The 20,193-nt window shown below is 38.6% G+C and overlaps 3 protein-coding genes across 4 annotated transcripts; 2 read left to right on the top strand and 1 right to left on the bottom strand.

Annotated features, from left to right (window-relative positions):
* Nucleotides 1-4,104: 4,104 nt before the first annotated feature.
* On the top strand, nucleotides 4,105-6,002 carry LOC133710119 (transcription factor MYB1R1). The gene is made up of 3 exons (XM_062136114.1): nucleotides 4,105-4,558; nucleotides 4,669-4,880; nucleotides 4,973-6,002. Exons 1-3 carry the CDS (start codon nucleotides 4,285-4,287, stop codon nucleotides 5,483-5,485), a joined length of 999 nt encoding a protein of 332 aa, XP_061992098.1. The 5' UTR covers nucleotides 4,105-4,284; the 3' UTR covers nucleotides 5,486-6,002.
* Nucleotides 6,003-8,649: 2,647 nt separating this feature from the next.
* LOC133708717 (protein COFACTOR ASSEMBLY OF COMPLEX C SUBUNIT B CCB4, chloroplastic) lies at nucleotides 8,650-11,475 on the top strand. 2 transcript variants are annotated; one of them, XM_062134223.1, is made up of 8 exons: nucleotides 8,650-8,966; nucleotides 9,065-9,164; nucleotides 9,252-9,325; nucleotides 9,469-9,653; nucleotides 9,772-9,842; nucleotides 10,080-10,163; nucleotides 10,763-10,913; nucleotides 11,158-11,475. In XM_062134223.1, the coding sequence occupies exons 1-7, from the start codon at nucleotides 8,674-8,676 to the stop codon at nucleotides 10,853-10,855; spliced, it is 900 nt and encodes a 299-aa protein (XP_061990207.1). In that variant the 5' UTR covers nucleotides 8,650-8,673; the 3' UTR covers nucleotides 10,856-10,913; nucleotides 11,158-11,475. The 2 variants fall into 2 exon arrangements, with proteins under 2 accessions (XP_061990207.1, XP_061990209.1); XM_062134225.1 differs by lacking the exon at nucleotides 11,158-11,475 and having other exon boundaries at nucleotides 9,772-9,804; nucleotides 10,763-10,900.
* Nucleotides 11,476-11,779: 304 nt separating this feature from the next.
* LOC133708716 (glycosyltransferase family 92 protein RCOM_0530710) lies at nucleotides 11,780-14,201 on the bottom strand. Its single transcript, XM_062134222.1, has one exon. The coding sequence runs from the start codon at nucleotides 13,808-13,810 to the stop codon at nucleotides 12,041-12,043; it is 1,770 nt and encodes a 589-aa protein (XP_061990206.1). The 5' UTR covers nucleotides 13,811-14,201; the 3' UTR covers nucleotides 11,780-12,040.
* Nucleotides 14,202-20,193: the final 5,992 nt, after the last annotated feature.

Here is a 20,193-nt window from a genome sequence, read left to right on the forward strand (position 1 = left end):
ACATTTTCATTTTCATTGCATTAGTATAAATTCTAGTGACGGGATACTTTATTATATTATCTAGTTACAAATTATAATATATACTAGCAAGTAGCAACATGCCCGTATTTTTCGGAGGTGATATAGTGAGGTTCATAATAAATGAGTCGATTAAAAACAATAGTGGTTATTCTTTTGTTTAGGATATAGGATAGCGGTCGTTTGATTACTTTTTCAATTTTATGCTTTTTTCTATTTATATTTTATTGACTTATTTGATTATTATGTTATGTATGGATGTTACGAGCACTTCAAATTTTGGTGAGACTCTTTGAAACAAAAAAGTGCCTCCATTATTAATTTATTATGAGTGGGAAAAATAATCGAGCATCAATCAAACTATAATTTCCCGCAATCACAAAAAATTTGAAAACTTCTTAAAGTTACTATGCGTGCACGATAACAATACATAGTGAGAATTGTACTCATGAGTCACGAAGATTACTTCAACATACATTTCCTGTTAATAATAGGAAATTAGAATTTAACTAGTAATAAACTAATAATTGTTTTTTTTTTAAATATAGTAGAAACGTTAAGAATTGATAGTCTTACGAACTTTACAAAAGTAGGATGATAGTACTTCTGCGCCTTGTTGGACATACCCTCTTGCGTTATTGACTTGTTGAATAATCGATGATAGTTGGGGTTTGGAGTATGAACTCCAGTCATAATCAACAATAGTTTTCAAATTAAGTTTTGGTCGACTGAGGTCGGCCGTCTGAATCTGGGGTCATCAGAAAAAGACAAAAGAATTCGTCATAATTCATTTTCTAGGGCTTTAAGGCTTTTAACTTATATGTTGTCAACCAATCCTCAAGAATCAAAGACTGGACGTATCTTTATATGTGCCCTATCGGAGAAGATAACAAACACCAATCAATACTGATTGGAATTTCAATGGCCATTAAAGTCAGCAACTTATCCTATCGTGGATATCAGATGCACCTCATCTTTTTGACTTGTGTGATCCTAGCTCAATCATACCGACTATATGTAGTGCAGCTATTGCTTACCCTAGATGCTAGCTACATCGATCAATTCCATCTTCTATGGTGGCTGTTTCAACTTTCAGTTCTTCAGATCTAATCGAGCAAATACAGAAATTCATTTTGAGGTACTATATACAATGATCCGAGTGGTTCATTTCGATCTTGCGTAGGGCACCCGCACGGGACACGTGGTGGGGAGGACCAATTACTGCCCAGCAGGGGATGTTTTGGGTATTGCACTTTAGGGAGCAGAGGCAGTTTCATAAAAGATGGAAAATTTATTTGCTTCTGATTGGATGGCCGTAAGGCCACGTGGTGAGAAAACCCCCACCTAAGTATTTGTCTTCGATCTTAAGCCTCCACGTACTCGAAAGAATTTTCCCAACCCCAAGTCATCAATAGATCTCGGAGTGAAATGACTGAATTATTTGCTGTTTTTTAGAACAAAGGGTCAAATACGAGAGTGATGGAGAGATTATAGCTGCCTGTTTCCTGCTTATTGTTTAACCCGTGTCTCTTAAATCTCCTAATGCATGCTATACCCTGTATAATTTTATCACATCATGTGATATACGTGGGAACAATGTTTGCACTGTGCCACGTGAAAGGGGATTTGCTTATGTGAAGTAAGGATTGGACGGTAGGAGAATTATTTGTTTTGTCTTAGAGACAAGTCTACTCAAATTAATATGCAGAATTTCATTAAAAAAAAAATACAGTGTTATCAATTCAAAGTCTCAATAACTGGTACATACGGAAACATGAATGATGTTCCTAAATTTAGTACTTTACTATTTAAAACTTTAGGCGGGTTTTGATATGAAGTGTCGTCGTGTCGATAAGTTAATGTGATTTCTCAATTTAAAAAACTGAACAGAGACAAAGGACACATTCGGACAATGACCAAAGTTTTGGTATTTCGCATGATATATTGTTGGTATCTATACTATTATTAAGAGAAGAGGTTTTGTTAGCCAAAATCTAAAATTTTGACAGAATTAACCCTAGAAGATTAATAAACTTTGAAAATTAATTAAATCACAAGGATAATTAAGACATTTACAAAATATATTTTTATTAAAAAAATTTGAAAAAAAATATCCACAATCCACTTTTCTCTCTCCCATTTTCTTTTCTCTGCAATAACCAACTTTTTTCTTTTTTATTTTCTGAAAAAAAAAATTTAATAACTTGCACATGCTCTGCATGTGTGGAAAAATACTAGTGTTAATTAAATATGGAGATCTTGAACAAATGAAATAAACCTGAAATTTCGACAATATTTCAATTTTTTAGTCATCTGGTTAAGTAGGATAGTACTAAAACTAAGTAACAGTTGGAGAAACTGGGCATTGACGAATGAAACTAGCCGCCACCCTAAACCCTAAAGCCGCCACCGGTTAGTACTTATTACTAGTACTACTACTACAACTTCTCATCGGTCCCTGCTTGTGAATATGAACATTTACTCGAGAAAATAATAGCACGAGAAAACAACATGCGGCCAGAAAATTATTGAAAATTCAATTCAATGCATTGTAATTTCAGAATTTCTATTGCAGATCGACGATGATAAGATAAAGAAACGATATTTATAATGGAGACAAAGGCTTCGAAAGCAGCGTAACAAGTGATGAACACGTTGTCATCAAAAAAAAAAAAAAAGATGAATACGTGCTTCCTTAGAGAGCAAGAACACCAATAAACTGACATGACCTCCGTGGCCTTTACAACACAGCCCCAATAGCCTCCCACAGCCACAGCCTCCCCACGTTTTTTTATACCGTTCTCGACGTGGCAACATATGATTGGGTCTTTCGAGCGTTAGTTCGTGGTGGTCGAACTTTCTTAGCTCGTGTAAAAAAGACAAGGAAAGCGAAAAAAGGCATCGCACCACCACCAGACCGGAGGGTCCAGAGTCGCCCAAAGCCAGAGTGAGAACCACATACAGTGGCTGAGGTTAAAGAAAAGAGAGGATGAAGCTCTGTGTTGGTGATGTGTAGGGTCCATTAGCCTTTGCTTATCGTTCACAACCACGTATGTAAGTACGTCCACCAAGAGCGATCCAATTTTGATTTAATTAACGTGAAGCATTGAGACGGACAAGTGGACAACGATATATTTTTTCTCAAGGAGCCACCGAATATGCCTAGTTGACGGTGCACAAAACCCTTTGATTCTCCACCGTCTCTTTTTTTTCCATTTATATTATTTTTTCTGTTTCTTTTCTTATCTATTATATTAACCCAGCAAAAGTTTCGACGATAGATTTTGATTAACAAGCAGACAGACACCCCTAAACAATAATAATTAAGCGTCTTTTAGCATAGGCATAGTTTATCGGTTTTAGACTTTTTATAATAGATGCGTGAATGACCAACAAAAGTAAAACAACAAGGTCACATCTATGTGTTTATATTATACTACAAATTAGGACAGCATCTTTAATATGCCATTGTTTTCTTAGAGCTCATAATTTCTTAGAATCATAGTGCACAATGCCTAAGCTTCATCGTGACCATTACTATACATCTTAATTGGATTATTATACCGAATTTATGCGCTTGAAATAGGCAAACAAGATGCCATAATATACAATTTAGGTTTGTTTGGCACATTTATAGCGTACGGAGAGATAATTAGAAAAACTTTGTGAGTTACATGTTGACTGTGATTTCTTTTCGATCATCTTCTGTGTTTGAATTAAAAGAGCAGTTTCAGAATCTTGAAAGACTTTGATAATTCAGCTAAACAAACCCTACGTACTGACCAATCCATTTGATCCGCGCACCAAATTAACGATCAATAACGTATGGGATATTACAATGACAGACAGGCTTGGTTATATCGATAGCATGTACCCATATTCAACGGCTCTGATTGCTATCCCAAACTAAATCAACAGCTGTGATTCACGATTGCAAGTACATACTAGATATTAATACGATCCACTTGCGAAGCATCTTAACATTTTCTCATGGTCCATGTTCGTACAGATAGCATAAACACAAAGAAAACCTAATTGGGCTAAATTAATTTACTTGTCGATCTAGTAGTACTACAGCCTCACAGCTGTTACTATATATGAACCCTACCAGCCCTCATTTTTCTCTTTCATCAGACAACCCAATTTCTCTCCTCCTACCTAACTATTAATCTCACTTCTCCTCTCTCTTTCCTTGCATGCCTTACTAAATTGTCTCAGACCAACACCAACAACAAGTACTCGTACGACGTCTTCGTCCAAGCGAAGATGTCTCGCACGTGCTCTCAGTGCGGGAACAACGGCCACAACTCTCGCACATGCACGGAGGCCACCGGCGGTGGCGCCGCCCCCGCAGAAAACGGCATCATGCTCTTCGGCGTGAGACTGGTCACCGAGCAGGGAAATGCCTTCAGGAAGAGTGCTAGTATGAACAATCTCTCCCAGTACGACCAGCTGCCTCTTCATGACTCCAACCCCGACGCCGGCTATGCCTCCGACGACGTCGTTCACGCTTCTGGCAACCGCCGCGAGCGCAAGAGAGGTATTTTTAAGTTTTGCTGCTATGAAGCTAATATCGTCTAATCCTCAGACTTATATATACAAAAAAGAAGAAGATAGATATTGAGTTTTATTGTAAGATTTGATTTGAAGGTGTTGCGTGGACGGAGGAGGAGCACAGGCTGTTCTTGTTGGGTTTGCAGAAGGTAGGAAAAGGAGATTGGAGAGGGATTTCTAGAAACTTCGTGAAGACTCGGACGCCGACTCAGGTGGCGAGTCATGCTCAGAAGTACTTTCTCAGGCGGAACAACCATAACCGTAGACGCCGTAGATCTAGTCTCTTTGATATCACCACCGATACTCCGGTAAGTCTTTTATTAGTCTTGATTAATCAACCTTATTATTTAACCTAGTTATAATAAATAATTAATTACGTTGTTTGTATTATAATCTGCAGTCCATGAATTCATTAATGGAAGAAGATCTAGCCCTGCACCATGAAAATAGTGCACAACTATCACTACCGGTACTGCCATATCCTCCACCGCAGTCGACCAGTTTAAGTGGCAATCTTATCGGCGGGTTTCCAATCTCAACCTTTCCTATGGCACTGTCTCCGGTGGTCCTACCTGTCACCGGCGAGAGCTCATCGTCAGCCGAGAGTCTAGCATTATTAGGAGGAGCACCAAATCCATCCAATGACGTGCAGCAGATGGCAAAAGTCCCACCAACGACGAGAAAGCTCGTCCGTCCGATTCCGGTCCATCCGGTTCCTCCGTCAGCAAAAATGGCTGAGCTCAACTTGAATCACAAGTATTCACCTAGCAGAGTAGCACCAGAGCCATTGCCTTTGTCACTAAAGCTCTCCAACACGACGTCGTCGGAAGAACAGTCTCCGACGGCTTCGAGTCACTCGTCTGCTTTTCAGGCCATGTCTAGTGGCACTGATAGCATCATCAGTGTTGCTTGATGCCTTGATGTATGCGATGACGTCATCACACGTTTTCAGTTCGTGTATTATACGGTCGGCTAGAAGAAGAAGAAGCAAGCATGGTAATTATGCAAAGTTGAAATTAATTAATGGGTCCCGAATTAGAGCAATATGATAATGTTCCGATTAATTAGAGAGATATTAATGGTGGGGTTAGGTTTTATGTAGGTGATTAGGTGATTAATTCCTTTCTTCCTATTTTCTTGTACAGCTCGTAGCCTCGTATTAGTTAATTAGGACAAGATGGGATGTCCTTCTCTTCTGTGCGAGGTGGGGAATTTCTTGCTTGTTTAATTTTAATTTGTCTGGTTCCTTTTGGGGGTGGAATGATAAAGAAGCACCAGGTGCGCATTGTTATTTGGTCTGGCTGGACCCTTGGAAACTTCAAGTGGGAAGAAAAAATATCTGAATATTCGATCTGTTTAATTGTGTAACTTGTAATATATAATTTGTTTTTTTTTTTCGACTAGGTGTAATATATAATTTGTTTGCTTTAGTACCTTTGTTCTATTGTGGCCAATAGTCAAAAATGAGAGACGAAGAATGGTTTTAATAGGTTGTTGTTGAGCACTCTCACCTGCAGAATTGAACCAAAGCAAAGAAAAGTAGTCTTTTTCCTACATATATGTAAATGTAAGGTTTATATGAATGCGAACAGCTTACTTACTCGACCATAATAGGGAGAGGGCAATTGAACATTCAATATATGCTTTAATTTGTTAATTGAGTCCTGCCTAAATAATCTAATTATAACGAGCTAGCCATATATGCAATGCTTATGATTCAAAGAAAGTTTGGTACCTCGATCATTCTTATGAACAGAATGGAGTTCAAAAGTTGTTATCCTCCTCCTTTTTTTTTTTTTTTTTTTTTTTTGAGAATAAAAGTTGTTATCCCCTTAACTTTTCCCTCTATATCAAAATACTAATCTTTTCACCAACTGTTTATGTTTCAATGTTTCATACCTCCTTAGACTGTACCTCGCTGAGTTCTAATAGACTGAAATTTCAGCATAAGCTGTCCCCGCACAGTAAAGTAATAGTTCAATAACTGAGGATCTTTTATTAAATTCTATAATTGGTTTCTTTAATTTCTCAATCAAATCCCAAGTACTGAAAGTAAAACAAGCCACCGCACAAAATGGCACTGCTGTATCCTCTTGCTAGGGTGAGCAATATACGTCCGGGTAATTAGTTGCTGGTTGGTGTTTGTTATCTTCACTCATAGGCTACATCTATATGTTTTGATTCTTGAGGATTGGTAGAAAACAACCTAGAAATTAAAATAAAAAGACTTTGTTTATAATTGTAAGCCAAATTAGCTAGCTTTTAAGTATCACCTCTACAACATTACGGAGATCACATGCATGTTCATATATTATTGTTATAATTGGATAAGTGGGATGGGAATAAAAGAAAAAAAATTCTTATCATTAACAAGCCAATAACATGATAGTACGTACATGACAATTACACAAAGCCTGAACTAATTGAATAGATTGAAGCTGTACGTCAATACGTTGTTTCAAAATCAGACCTCTTTTTAATCAGTGTACGTATCATTTTCTTCTTCTTTGAAAATATTGTATTTTAGTTGCTTGATACTTTCTCCGATACCATCCATGGATCTACGTGTACATTCTGTAGGAGACGCTTTCTTATCAGGGGATACCAGCCGGTGCATACAGCTCGCACACTGCTAACATCAAGTCATCAACTACTTGAAAACACTAGCCAATCAAATTTGTCATGTATTCCTTTAAAAAAATAAAAAATCCATATAAACTGAATTTCTTGGTAATTGAGGTCGATATATATTCTGTTCCAATATAAATGTATCTCTTTAAAAATTCTATGACCTACTTTTCTACTTCTCCTTCACTAATTTTACTTTATAGCACTTCTGTAGTTCTGTTATCAACCCATTAGCTGCATTATGACTTTGACACCATTCTCCCATAGCCAGATCAGGGCCCTATCTCTAGGGATTGGGTGAGTTTTCCATTAGTAATTATACAAGAGCAATCTTTAGAATTCGATCTGATAAAGTAATCTGGGTTCACATCCAAAATCAATTGGATATAGATGAAGTGGCCCAAACCCTTATAAACTCATAGGCAAAGTCCCATTTTTTCCATATGGGGTGTATATATTCTCAACCTGCCCCCTGCAAGTGTTGCGAATTTTCAAGCCATACACGTGGACAATTTGGGTGTCGTGGAGCCCGTGTGACGGTTAGGCATGCACACGTAGGTAACCTACTCTGATACCATGATAAAATAATATGGGGTTCACATCCAAAACCAATTGGTCATGGATGAAGTGGCTCAAACCCTTATAAACTCATAGACAATGTCCCATTTTTCCCATGTGGGATGTATATATTCTCAAAACGATCAACTTCAACATCCAAAATTCCAAACCGGTCATCTCCAAGTCAGTCCATACAAGTAGCAACTGGTACTTTTCGTCTTCCGGAGGCTTCACTAAGGTTTGCTGACACTGTTGTTTCTCATTTACCGGCAAGATGTTATAAAACTGGTTCACTTTCTTATTCTTCCTATTGCCTAAAGAATTTTTGGTGTCCTTTGTGTGATTGGAAGCATAAGACTCCCCTCGCACCCAATCATTGTCTTCATCGTCAACCTTGAGCACGGAGAATGCATATGTGAGATCGACGCTCCATTTTAGTAATTTAGGGGTTAGATGGTATAAAGACTAAGATTTCAGGGTTTTCTTTGTTCAACAAGGAATCATTTATCTAATGTTTTGTTTTATAATCAGAATTATGAAATAGTGATTTATGAAAATCAAAACTAACAACCTAAACGGATATTCTACGGAACAAAATGAAATGCATAACATGTACGAGATGATGACTTATACAAGATTTACATAACGATAAAATTCTTGTAAATTTGGGCTGTTTGAGTTAGCCGAAGTGATAAGGAGGGTTGAAAATTAAGTTACGATTATGCTGGATCAAAACTCATCTTTGTTAGCAAAAAAGCCAGCCACAAGCCCAACCGGCCAACCCACACGAGAAGAGGTGAAGAGAGTGGCAAGTCTGTAAATATCTATCATTATATGGACTAAGTTACTGGCAGCCACGTGTCCCTATTATCAAATATCAACAACCTTTTTTTCATTTTACTCGTATGATTTTCAATGGAAGCGGGAACGAGAACCCTTCTCCTCAGTCCCACTCCAATTCAACGGAGCCCAAAACGCCCGCTCCGACGTCGTTTTGGCCCCACTTTCCCGCGCTTCAATATTAGGGCTCAGAATTCCGGTAGTGATTACAGAGGCCCGAAGCCGAAGACGAATTTGGTCGCCGATTGGGTCTCTAACAACGACGACGCCGCTCGGAGCTTGCCGATTTACGCCGGCGGCGTCTCCCTCTTGGCCGTTCTCTTCAACCGCACCGTTTCCGACATCGCTCTCGTTGCTGACGCCAGCAGGTAACTAGTGACGCAATTATCTTTTGCCTGTTTCACTGTGATTTTTTGAGCATATAGAAAATTAGCAAGTGAGCTTAATATTTATGTAAAATTTGTAGTTCACAGTCTAGAGCTGATTTGTTGACATTGGGATTGGCTGTGACCAACATACTAGCAGGTCTGGTATGGCTGTCAATCAGACCAAAATCTATATCAAAGGTGACTCGAGCTCGTGGAATTTCGATTTTATGTCTGTTCTTTGTTGTGATGGACCTGTAGCTTATGTATTTTACTATTTAATTTCAGGTGAATCCCAAAGGGGTCGAATGCCGGAGGATGCATTCTGATCTCCCCACAACTCTAGTTTCCGAGTTATTGTGGTAAATGCATTGACACATAATTGGAATCACTAAACTATGTGTGCCCTCTTTGTAGTGAACCCACATTTTTACTTAAATTATTATTACTTTGTTTAGTTTGAGTTGGCTGCTGCTTAAATGTGCTTTTCATTGCTTGTTCTCAGGGCATGGGAATCTCTGTCAAATGCGACATGTTGCAGGTCTCTTGTTATAGTTTATGGTGGCAGAAATATACTTCAGATTGGTTTTGCAGCTGCGTCTTCCAATGGTGATGGCGAAGCTGTGGCTGTGGATGCTGATAAACTGATTCAAGGATCCCTCTATCGAGGTGTTATGAAATCAGGAGTTCGTAAGTAACTTCCCATGGCTGCATGTTATCTGTTGAAGTGTTCTAGTTTTTAGCAGTCACAGTTTAAACAGGTCTTCCACCAAATATTTGATAGTCTAAAACCACCTGTTTTTTTCAGAGAGCTATTTGGCCAACCTAGCTCTCTATCCTGGTAAGTCTGAGCTGCCATTTCTACCTTCAAACACACAGGTTTACTCTCTTCTTCGATTTTTCAACTATCTATCTGTCAAGCAAATGTGTTATGTTTGTTTCATCCGGTTGATTCATTCATTATGCACACCTACATAGTAGCTTGATGTTCAGGTTCCCTAAGAAAAACAAGAGCTTGATGTGCACATCTTTCTCGTTATCTTCAACTCTGCATTTTGATAATCCCTGTTTTAAATCTGCAATTTAGGATTTCTAGCATGATTTCAAACTTTGCAGGCAGTAATATTGCAGCCACTTGGAGACAAAGGAATTGCAATAATTGGTGGTGACACAATTAGAGGATTCACAGCCTCTGATCAGGTGTGTCTTTTTTACTTTACATTGTGAACTCAACTCATAAATGTCATGTATAGTTTCTATACATTCGAGTGGAAGTCACATGTGACTTCATCTACTTACTTCCTATCCCTCATGTTTGGAGTGTTACATCTCATTTTTAACCCTCGTGTATCTCTTGAGTTTTGATTCACTGTTTTCTGATATAGAAAACAGTGTATCTCTCACTTTTTTCTGTCCTCTAAGTTGGTGACTACTTGGCTGGAAAGTAGGAAATCCTAGGTTACCAGTTTGATTTTTAGTCCTCATCAACCGATGACCCACTTCACATATTTCTTAGTAGTTGCATGTATTCACCTAGGGCTCTATTATCTCATCTATTCTGGAAATTTTTCATATTTCACTTCATTTCTCTGCCCGTTTTATGCAATGACTTGCAGTTGCCTCTTTCAGGCTTTTTGATAGTGTATAGTAGTAAACCTATGTCCCTCAGAGTGGTGAATACTGCACTGCTGCCACTTGATCAAACTTGTTGACATTCAATTAGGCACCGATATTATCTATTTGCTTCATTCTATCTCGTTTTGCTATAATTGTTGCAGTAACCATTGAAATGGTTACAGGCATGGATTTCATTAATTGGAGAGAAGCTGGATGCTACACTAGCACGATGTGTAGATAACCTCCCGTTGTCGCAAGACCCAGTTTTGAAGTAATTAGACTGAAGTCTATATATATTATCATTGCATTGCAACAATTGTACCCGTAAGCCTGGTAAGTTTTGATATTTTGTTTGTTAATGAATCTAACTCCATAATTTCAGCACCAAGTACTTATGCCAACTGTGTCTTCTGGTTTCAGTGGCACTCGTACTTATTGTAGTAGTAGTTATGCTCATAAGTTTCAAAGTTTTAGTTTAGTTTTGAGTTGAGAGAGCTCTCTCTTTATCTCTCTTGCTCACACAGAGTCTTATGGTGTGTATCTTTATTAATTTATTTTTCAAAATTGTCATTCTTAGGTTTCTGGATCAAGAGTTCAAGACGTTTTTGGTAATAGAGAATGAAGAATGGCGACAAGTTCATATTCTGGTGCCAGGCAATTCTACTGCAACTCCTGAGCCATAAGGTGGTTGCTGTATACACTGTATCTGTATGTATTAATCTGTTTCATGTATTGTCAGCCATCCGTCAGTTCGATATCATTGGTCATGCACATTTATAGGATTCAATTCATCACAGATGGCTCCACAGAAGAGAAACATTAGTCTTCAGATATTTTTATTCTCATATTAATCAAGTATTATTGTGAATGCACGCATATTTCGTCAGTTTCTCAAGTAAGAATGTTCCATTACCGCAGCTGTACTTGCTTATGGTTTAGCCAACCTAGCTTCATTTTTGCATGATAAAAATACTTGAAACGGAAGAAACGACTTTATTAGCACTGTAAGCAGGGTTTCTCTGTATATCTGAATACTTGATGCCTGGATTATGCTGGCTTCAAAACCCTATATTCTTACATGTACTTTGCTTTGTAATCTAAGTTTTGCTCTAATCCTTATATTTAGCTTACGTTCATCCAAATTTGGTTCTCAGTATACAGACTTAAATGTTAGCTACAATGAAGAACACAAAGGGACAGAAAGAAATAGAGAAGAGAATCTATAACTCACTCTTAATTTATCCTACACTACAAGCATGGTTACAAGAAAAAATTAAAATTCATTTCATTTTGTCACAAATTTACAGTATAAGAATCCTGTAATTAATCTCCATACATGTGTATGAAAGAAAAAATAATCAGATACCAAAGGGCAAAAAAAACGAAGAAAAAGAATAGCTGCTGGTGTGTTTACTCTGTTGTTATACAAGGGCGAAAGCACCCAGTCTTCTTTGCATTTGTTACTGATGTTGAGCCCTCTCCCATGGCAGTGACCCAGTCGAATGATCAGCAAAGTAAGCCAAAACAAAGTCTTTAAGGCCAGTGTCCCAAACCTCACAGAATCTTAACCTCCAATTCGGCGGTTCAATGGCCTCTGTTCCTAACCCAGGTGCTCTATCCTTCGACCCCTGGTTTTGATCTTCCTGCCAATCCACAACATATGTAGCAACCCTTCTGTAAAACTTGGCCCTGAAGGTCTCCCAAACCTGGTACTTGTAGTGGTTTATCACCGCAATGCCTTCCGGCACGTTCAGGTGCCTAAAACCCTCTCTCAGCCTGAAATGGTGCACCACATTGAGCAATGTAACATCAAGCAAATCTGTTCGGACAATTGACTTGTGCCTTTCGGGGCTTTGCAACCGGCAAGTGTACCCTGTGGTCACTCCCCGTGATGGATGTGATCTCAACCCGGACGGACCAAAACTATGGCAATCAGTTCTCAGCTCTGCAATCGTCGGAGAGTTTGAAAAATTTGAAACCAGCTTCCCGAGCGAGTTTTCGCCAAGAATGCCATCTCTTCTACGTCTCCTGAACTCCCTAGGGAAGTAGAAGAACTCATCCACATCAAAGAAACCAACCCAAGTACATTCCTCTCTCGCTTTCAAAGCACAATGCGAAAACCCTGCTTCCTGAGTCTTGATCCATGGCCAGGACTGCCTACTGACATTGTAGCCCTGCGAATCGAGGTCCAAAACCACATCTTCAATCCCATCATCACTATTGTTGTCGTAAATGAACCACCGCTCGACTCCAAGCCAAGCATGGTACATGATCCACTCACTGAGCGCGGGGGCTTGGTTCCACAACATAGTGCAAGCACAAAGCTCATGCTTCTTCTTCTTGGTGGCCTCATCCAAATTGGGCTTTGAATTGTGGATTGTGGCCACAGAAGGAAGAGTCACATGGACTGGAGCTCTCGGACGCCCAGCGTTGTACCCAATTGTGACCCGAATACCCGAAGCCTTATCCGGGTCGTTGCTAATGCTCTCTGGCAACAAACACCTCACAACTTCCTGAGCTGCCGTAACGGCTTCGGTAGTGAACGCAAACCCTTCGCCCATCTCGAAATGGCAGGTGAGTCGGGTCGGGTCGGACTTTCTGTGCGGTCTAAGATTCAACCCCTTAACGAACACAACCGCCGTGTCGTCATCAATAACCGCCTCGTAAACCACCTTATCCCAAGGAGAAGCCGCCGCAGCCGTCGAGTTAATCCTCGCCGTCCAATCATGTTTGCCGCCGCGCCTCCTCAAATCGACGGCCGACGAGTAGTTCCCGAACGGCAGCGGACACCGCACGATTGACCGGACCTCATCGTAAGCCTCCGTCGACAGCACCGGCTTAACGGCGAAAGCGACCTCATCGGAGCCGTTAAATCTCCGGTAAACGCAGTCCAACTCATCCTGCGGCTGAAACCGGTTGGCCGCGATGAGCAGCACGTGATCGGGAAACAAGACCCGATCTTGGACCTTCGCCGGCGGCGAGTCGTTCCGGTGAGCAACCGAGTCAAGAACCGAGTTGTGGGCAGTGGAGGAGATGAGATAGAGAGTGGTGGAGGAGGCGGTGATGACTGGCCGAAAGGACGCCGTTCTGAAGCGGCCGGAGGACAAGAGAAGAAGGAAGATGAAGAAGCAGAAGCAGAGAAAGAGAGACCTCCGCGACGACAAGTAGTGCTTGGCCTCCGAGTAGGACCGCCCCATTCTCTTCCGCTTGCGGCGCTGCTCGGAATCCATACTTGGTTTCCAAAAATAGAAAGTGGCGGTTAGGTGGGACGAAAATGGAAAGGGCTCTGGGTTTTGGGTGTGCTGCAGATCTAGTGGTGGTGGTGGTCGGTTTTATGGACTTATGGGGCCTCTGGTTAAAAAACCAGAGAGGAAGATAGAGGAGGAAGAAGAAGACGCGTCCTAGTCTAAAAGGGCTGCTGGTGAAGTGATGGTAATTAAGGGACGATTAGTTGAGGTTTCACTGTTAATTAGTTAAGGCCTTTCGTAATCCGATGTTTGGGAAGAAGAGAGGGAGAGAATATGGAATATTAATGAGGGCAATTATTGGGATTTTGAGGTTGAGGGTGGCACTCGGCGGACTATCTGGCGTTAACCAGAAGACACCATGAATTTGGGAGCTTGCGGAGAAAGCGCACGTCTTTTTAAGACTTTAGTTCTCAGTTTCTCACTGATAGAACTGCTTTGGGATTTTGGGTAATATGAAAAATCACCGTAAAAAAAGAGAGCGATGCTTGTTTTCGGAAAATTATTGTATAGTCTCGGATTACTGTATGTAGTGTGGACGAAGTTAATATGATTACTTTTTACGTGAAATGTTTGTTATTAATTGACATTTTTTGGTATAATTTTTTTCTCAGTATAAAAATTCATGCAAGCTTCGGTGACATGTTGAGATGTTACTGATTTGAATCATCACTTCACAATGTCGTGTGGTATACCGAGACTATAGAATAAATCTTTTGCTGATTTTATCTTGTTCTTGTCTCTTGACTAGGGTTTACTATAGAATAATTCTTAATGTAATCTGATCATACAGTATTTTGATCTAACCATTATCTCATGGGCTCATGAAGTAAAAACAACTCCAACAGCTTCTCTATAATATTTGTATTTTAGGAAAGTCAAAGTCAAAGTTTTCCATAATTTTTTTTTCCTCCAACTCCAACAGATTCGTTATTTTATAGCAATCTCTAAAATCTCCATAATTCTTCCTTAAAATTTTAGATATTACTATAAATTTAGAGATTTTTTTTTCTCATTATTCCTAAAATAAGAATAATTATAGGGAATCTATTAAAATAAAAGAGGCTCATATGAGAAATTATTGTCATTCATATAGAGGATAAAAACTGTATTATCTATATGTGTATTAATGTTTATTTACTTTAAACAGTCAAAGGCATGTGAGACAAGAGCCAGCTCCATACATACGTTTATAATTTTGATTATTTCATTAGTGTACAAAAACATAAATTAATAGCAGGATAATGTGCCTTTCATCACTACTTTTGTTCTTTCTCGTTACTATTATTATTTTTCTTTTTACTTTAATGATGAGAACCAACTAAATTTCGTCCACATGTCACTCACCCAATTATTCCTCTGCTCGGGCAGCAAGTGGCTCGTCACCCAGAAATTGATGATTCTTCCATAAAATGCACCTCTTATTGTGAAGGAAGGTATTCTGCAAAATGCCCAAGAAAACTTAAACTGAAAACATACTATAATGTGGTTGACATATTCTACCTCCTTTCTGGTTAATCATCTGTCATCTCCAATTACATTGCATGTTATATGGTTCTGATTAGAAGTTATCATCAAGTTAAATTTTATATGAATTAAAAGACAACGTCTCACTCATAAATTAAAAATGTAAATCTGTTGATTGTATTTACATATAATATGTAACAACTATTCTGAACTTTAAATAAAAGATCATATACATATGGTCCAATCATGAAAAAAATAATACAATTATAAGGATACCATAAAAACTATACAACTAGTTACTAATTAATGTTTATTTCTAATGCATTAAGATAATAGAAAGAGAAAGACTTTATGTTCTTTTCCATAGAGACCTTTGGTGCGAATGCGTTGTCTAATGAGCTGGTAGAGTCGACATTCATTCTTATCATAAGAACAATATAATTGTGTGTATTATTAGCTGGCCAAAGCCAAAAGGGTTCCCAGAGAACCTGGGTTTTGAGGATGACCAGCTTATAGGAGGAATACCGTGGCAAGCACGCTTTATTCTGCATTATATTTTCCATGTGCTCCCCACGATAATTATGCCCACATTATCTCTATATCTATCTTTGATTCATTTCTTGCATCTTTCTTTCCTTTTCTCTTATTCTTGTCAAAGTTTCTTGCATTAAGATGTGTTATTCTCTTCGCTGGGAAATAACCAAATCAATTGATATGAATGAAGCGAGAATCAGTACGTCAAGCAATCGTAGTAATCACTAATTATCGGCGGTGGGATTGTAAAATATTTATTTCTTTGAGCAAAATGAAGTAGTGTATAATTGGGTTGTTGCAGATATAGTTGTCGTTAATATCACATTTACTTACACACAATGGAAATGAAACAAACATAAATAAACTCCAAATGCACATAAATTCGATTACTTATATGGGCAATGATATGGGGCCTTAGATTTGTGGCCTCAAATCCTAGGTGCTATGCCATGTAAGTAAATAAAAATTTATTTTCAATTTCATATAATATATCTTGCCACATCATACTATTTCAACACCAATTTTACCCTTTTACATTTCCTTTTAGATGCTAGGGGGTGAATCAATTACATTAATGAATTTAATTAGGTGACAAAAAAAAAATATCAGTTATTAATTGTATATTAATTTCCTTTCAAAAAAAAATTATATATTAATTTAAGAGATATGTCTACATATTCTTTGATCAATATTTTTCTTCATTTAATTAAATTCTTTCCTTTAATTTTTCTTCCCAAATGGCATTAATATATTGAATTATGTGTCAAGAAATAGACGTTAACTTTTATTTCCAAATATTGATTAATTTCATCCACAAAAATATAGCATTAGTAAATTGAATTTGGGAAATACTTATGTCTAAATTAAGAGGTAAGAAAAAATTACACGTTAGCAGCCATTAATTAACATCTACAATCTAAATATTAGGGAAAGACAGACAAAAAATAATAAATTCAGATCTAACGTTTAAATCCTAGTTTTTTTTTTTTTTGATGAAAAGAGGTCAGCTCATTATATATATTCAGCAAGCAGTACAAAAACGAAACACCCCTATGAAGTTGACAGAAATAATCGTTCCTTAGGGAACCCTAAACACCTATTCTATGACAAGAACAAGCCCTAGGCCACCCCGAGTACACCCACCTTTTGAGGAAAATAACGCACCCTTATTTCAAACAAAGATCAGCATCCTCCGAAGCAAGTAGTAAAATGAACCCTCAGAGGATGTGAGCTTTGCGACCTATTAAAGAAACTAAAAGCTAGGAATGGAAGATGATAAATCACCTTCCATCCCTTCTAAAATTAAACAAGCCCAGCAGGCCCACCAAGACCAGGACCTAGAGCCAAAAAGCCCTAATGCAGCCCATGATACCAGACAACAGGCCCAATTCCAGCCCCCTGAAAAAGTGCTCAGGGCACCCAGCCCACCAGCCCGACTCTGGCAAGCTGAGCTACGCCACCGTCGGAGTGCTCCGTCTCCATCAGCAGCTGCGACGTAAGTCCTCCCCAGATCTAGGACTCGAAGCCACCACCGAACCACGGAGAGCGCCGATCTTGTAACGGCCGCCTCCTTCACACCAGACTTGATCGAACCCAGCCACCCCACACCACCGGACATTCGCAGACTCCTAGATTGGGAATCAATCCATTCTCCACCGTCCGCGACAAACGCCAGAGAGCAAAACCGATCACCATCCCAACAGTCGTCAACACCAATAGATCCACAAGTCGGACCCGACACCGACAACGTTATGCCATCCAGCCAGAAGAAAACTCCCTTTTGCACCCACCGAATCACCACCGCTTCAGCAGCACCGCCGGAAGAAGAAAACCCACTGAGATCACCGTGGCCTCTACCCGGATCTCACTCCACCCCGTAATCACCGCCAACCACCGATGCAGTACCAGCAGTTTGTTGGCCCACCAACACAGCCTTAGCCGCACCCAAACTCTTCTCACAAAAACTACCTCCGAAGACAATGAAGACGAAGACGAGGAGGCCAAAACCTGAGATTTTCTCCATGAATGGAGTAGGTGTAGGTCGCGACAAACCGCCGCTCCACAAACCCTAGCAGAGCGCTCTGCTAGGTCAGTTTTTTGAATATCATGTTTAAATCCTAGCTACATAAAGAGAAAACAATGAATAAAATAATAAATACAATCATATGAATATGTATTTTTCACATTATATTTTCAAAATTTGCAGGAATCCAATAAAGGTTGAATTCATATACATGTGTTATACAAATCTATTAATCGAATGTACGTGCAAATCTATTGACTGAATTACATGAAATTTTTTCTACTCTTGATTGAAGAAAAAAAAATTGTTGTTTAAATCTAAGCATGAGTGTAATGAAAAAAAAAATGAAAGAAAGCCAAAATAATTTTTGATGTAGAAAGCCAAAATAATCTAGAGTCATAATCTAGAGTCATTAGATTTTGGAATGATAAGATGGTCTTTTTCTCAAGAATTACATGGCATGATTTGACAAATAAGTAATTTGTGTAGATGACATGACATGACACTTAAGATTGAGGCCACAAATCATTTTCCTTACTTATATATAGATGTGGGCTCACTTACTTTTCGATTCACTTTGTGTTGGTAAATACATGAAAAATGCATTATAGTACGTAATGTGCTATGAAGTAATTCATTAAAACACTGTGTATATCAACATCTTTGCAACAGTATTTACTTCCGTTTACATCTTACTCTTATTTCATACATTTCCCTCGCATCCCCTTCAATAAATATCAAAAACATAATGAGCTACAAAATAGTTTTTAATAGAAGAACGTATATTCGAGTGGCGGGCGATTGTTAGGTACAAGTTCATTCCTTATTAAATAAACCAAAACAAAGTTTTGATCTTAAGCGTTTGTGGCCTAATTCAAGATAGTGATAAGAGCAGCCAGTGAATAACACCACTTGCAAATGAATATACCGCATGCTAATTGAAATTTATAAGAATTGAACGGATATAAATCCAGTATACATCTCTGTATAACAACTTTCCTTGTGATTATTATTATTATCATCATTAAAGGGATCACCATCAAAGATGTCTTTCTACATCTTTGAATATTGAAAGAACATCTTTGAAAATTGAATAAGAAAATGATACTTTACATAATTGTTTAGATATCATATTAATATAGAAATAGGAAAATGTTTGATGGATTTAGACAGTTAGAAAAGTACGCATATTTTCGAGTCATTTCATTAATTAAGTCAGTAAAAGATTGTCATTATATACAAATGTTAAAACTATGTGGGGAGATATTCTTTAGGTACACAGTTGCATACCAGTAACAAGTCGTCCTCAATCATAGAAAGCTAAAGATTCTGAAGTCCATGAATGAAATGACATCATAAACCACTAATGCTTCACTGGTGTATATTATCCGATCCCGAATACGCTCTAGCAAATATACATTTCAAATTCAGTCCCTCACTGTAACCGCTAAAGCCAAACCATGTTATCAGAATAGTAGAATAATGTAGAGGTCACTCAGATGGAGACTTCCCAAGTTGTGAATTCACTGAGTTGTGATAAGCCTGCCTGACATGGTCAAGCCCCAAATGGAGGCTTCCCAAGCTCAAGGCCGAAAAGCCAACTTTCGACCCTCCCTTATCTAATCTCCAAAGCCCAAACCAAACCTCATGGCCTCATTACCAATGAAATAAAATAAAATAAAAACAACACATAAAATCTTTTACGGTATTTCGTGACATGGCAAACTCACTAATATTATAATAACATTGATGGTCTTTTGAAGTTTTTCAAGTACAAAAATCGAGAATTCAATAACTAAGTGTAAATCATGATTGAAGAATCAAACGAGTCACTTCAAGCCCCAATATCAGGCTGTTGGAGCGACTCCTTTTTCTTCTCCAAAATTATCCAGTTTTGATTTATGGGATCTTGTGATGCAAGTATGCCGGACCAGTTTGGATGCAAACATTTATGTTACGTACGAGACTTGGGATCAAATTTTGCCTTCGCAAAGATAAAAGGGCTGGACATGTGGAAAAGGGAGAGGGATGCTTTCCCAGTTTTAGCCAGGAATCAATTTCACACACCGCTAGCTCTTACATTGCAGCATTAAGGCTGCTCAGACTAATCTAGTGGCCATTACCAAAAGCTACAGCACCACCGCCTTTGTTGGATTCTGGTGCCCAGTAAGCCCAACATGTGTGATGTGATCCATCATGCATATGGTTTTTTTTTTTTTTCCTGATATAGCCAGCTGTACTACGACAAGATTTTATACACTCAAAACACCACACATGTCTCTTCCTGACTTTGTTTCTTGTTCACCATGTGATAAAATTTATGAGCCGGAGACGTTTATACTCG

This window comes from Rosa rugosa, chromosome 5, assembly GCF_958449725.1.
Source record: "Rosa rugosa chromosome 5, drRosRugo1.1, whole genome shotgun sequence".
Lineage (NCBI taxonomy): Eukaryota > Viridiplantae > Streptophyta > Magnoliopsida > Rosales > Rosaceae > Rosa > Rosa rugosa.

Excerpts from the sequence above, each read along its gene's own strand:
- LOC133710119 (XM_062136114.1), top strand. The coding sequence starts at position 4,285 with ATGTCTCGCACGTGCTCTCAGTGCGGGAACAACGGCCACAACTCTCGC. Across the intron at positions 4,559-4,668 it reads CCGCCGCGAGCGCAAGAGAG|GTGTTGCGTGGACGGAGGAG; the intron begins GTATTTTTAAGT and ends TTTGATTTGAAG. Across the intron at positions 4,881-4,972 it reads ATATCACCACCGATACTCCG|TCCATGAATTCATTAATGGA; the intron begins GTAAGTCTTTTA and ends TATAATCTGCAG.
- LOC133708717 (XM_062134223.1), top strand. The coding sequence starts at position 8,674 with ATGGAAGCGGGAACGAGAACCCTTCTCCTCAGTCCCACTCCAATTCAA. Across the intron at positions 9,326-9,468 it reads CTAGTTTCCGAGTTATTGTG|GGCATGGGAATCTCTGTCAA; the intron begins GTAAATGCATTG and ends GCTTGTTCTCAG. Across the intron at positions 9,843-10,079 it reads TTCTACCTTCAAACACACAG|GCAGTAATATTGCAGCCACT; the intron begins GTTTACTCTCTT and ends CAAACTTTGCAG.
- LOC133708716 (XM_062134222.1), bottom strand. The coding sequence starts at position 13,810 with ATGGATTCCGAGCAGCGCCGCAAGCGGAAGAGAATGGGGCGGTCCTAC.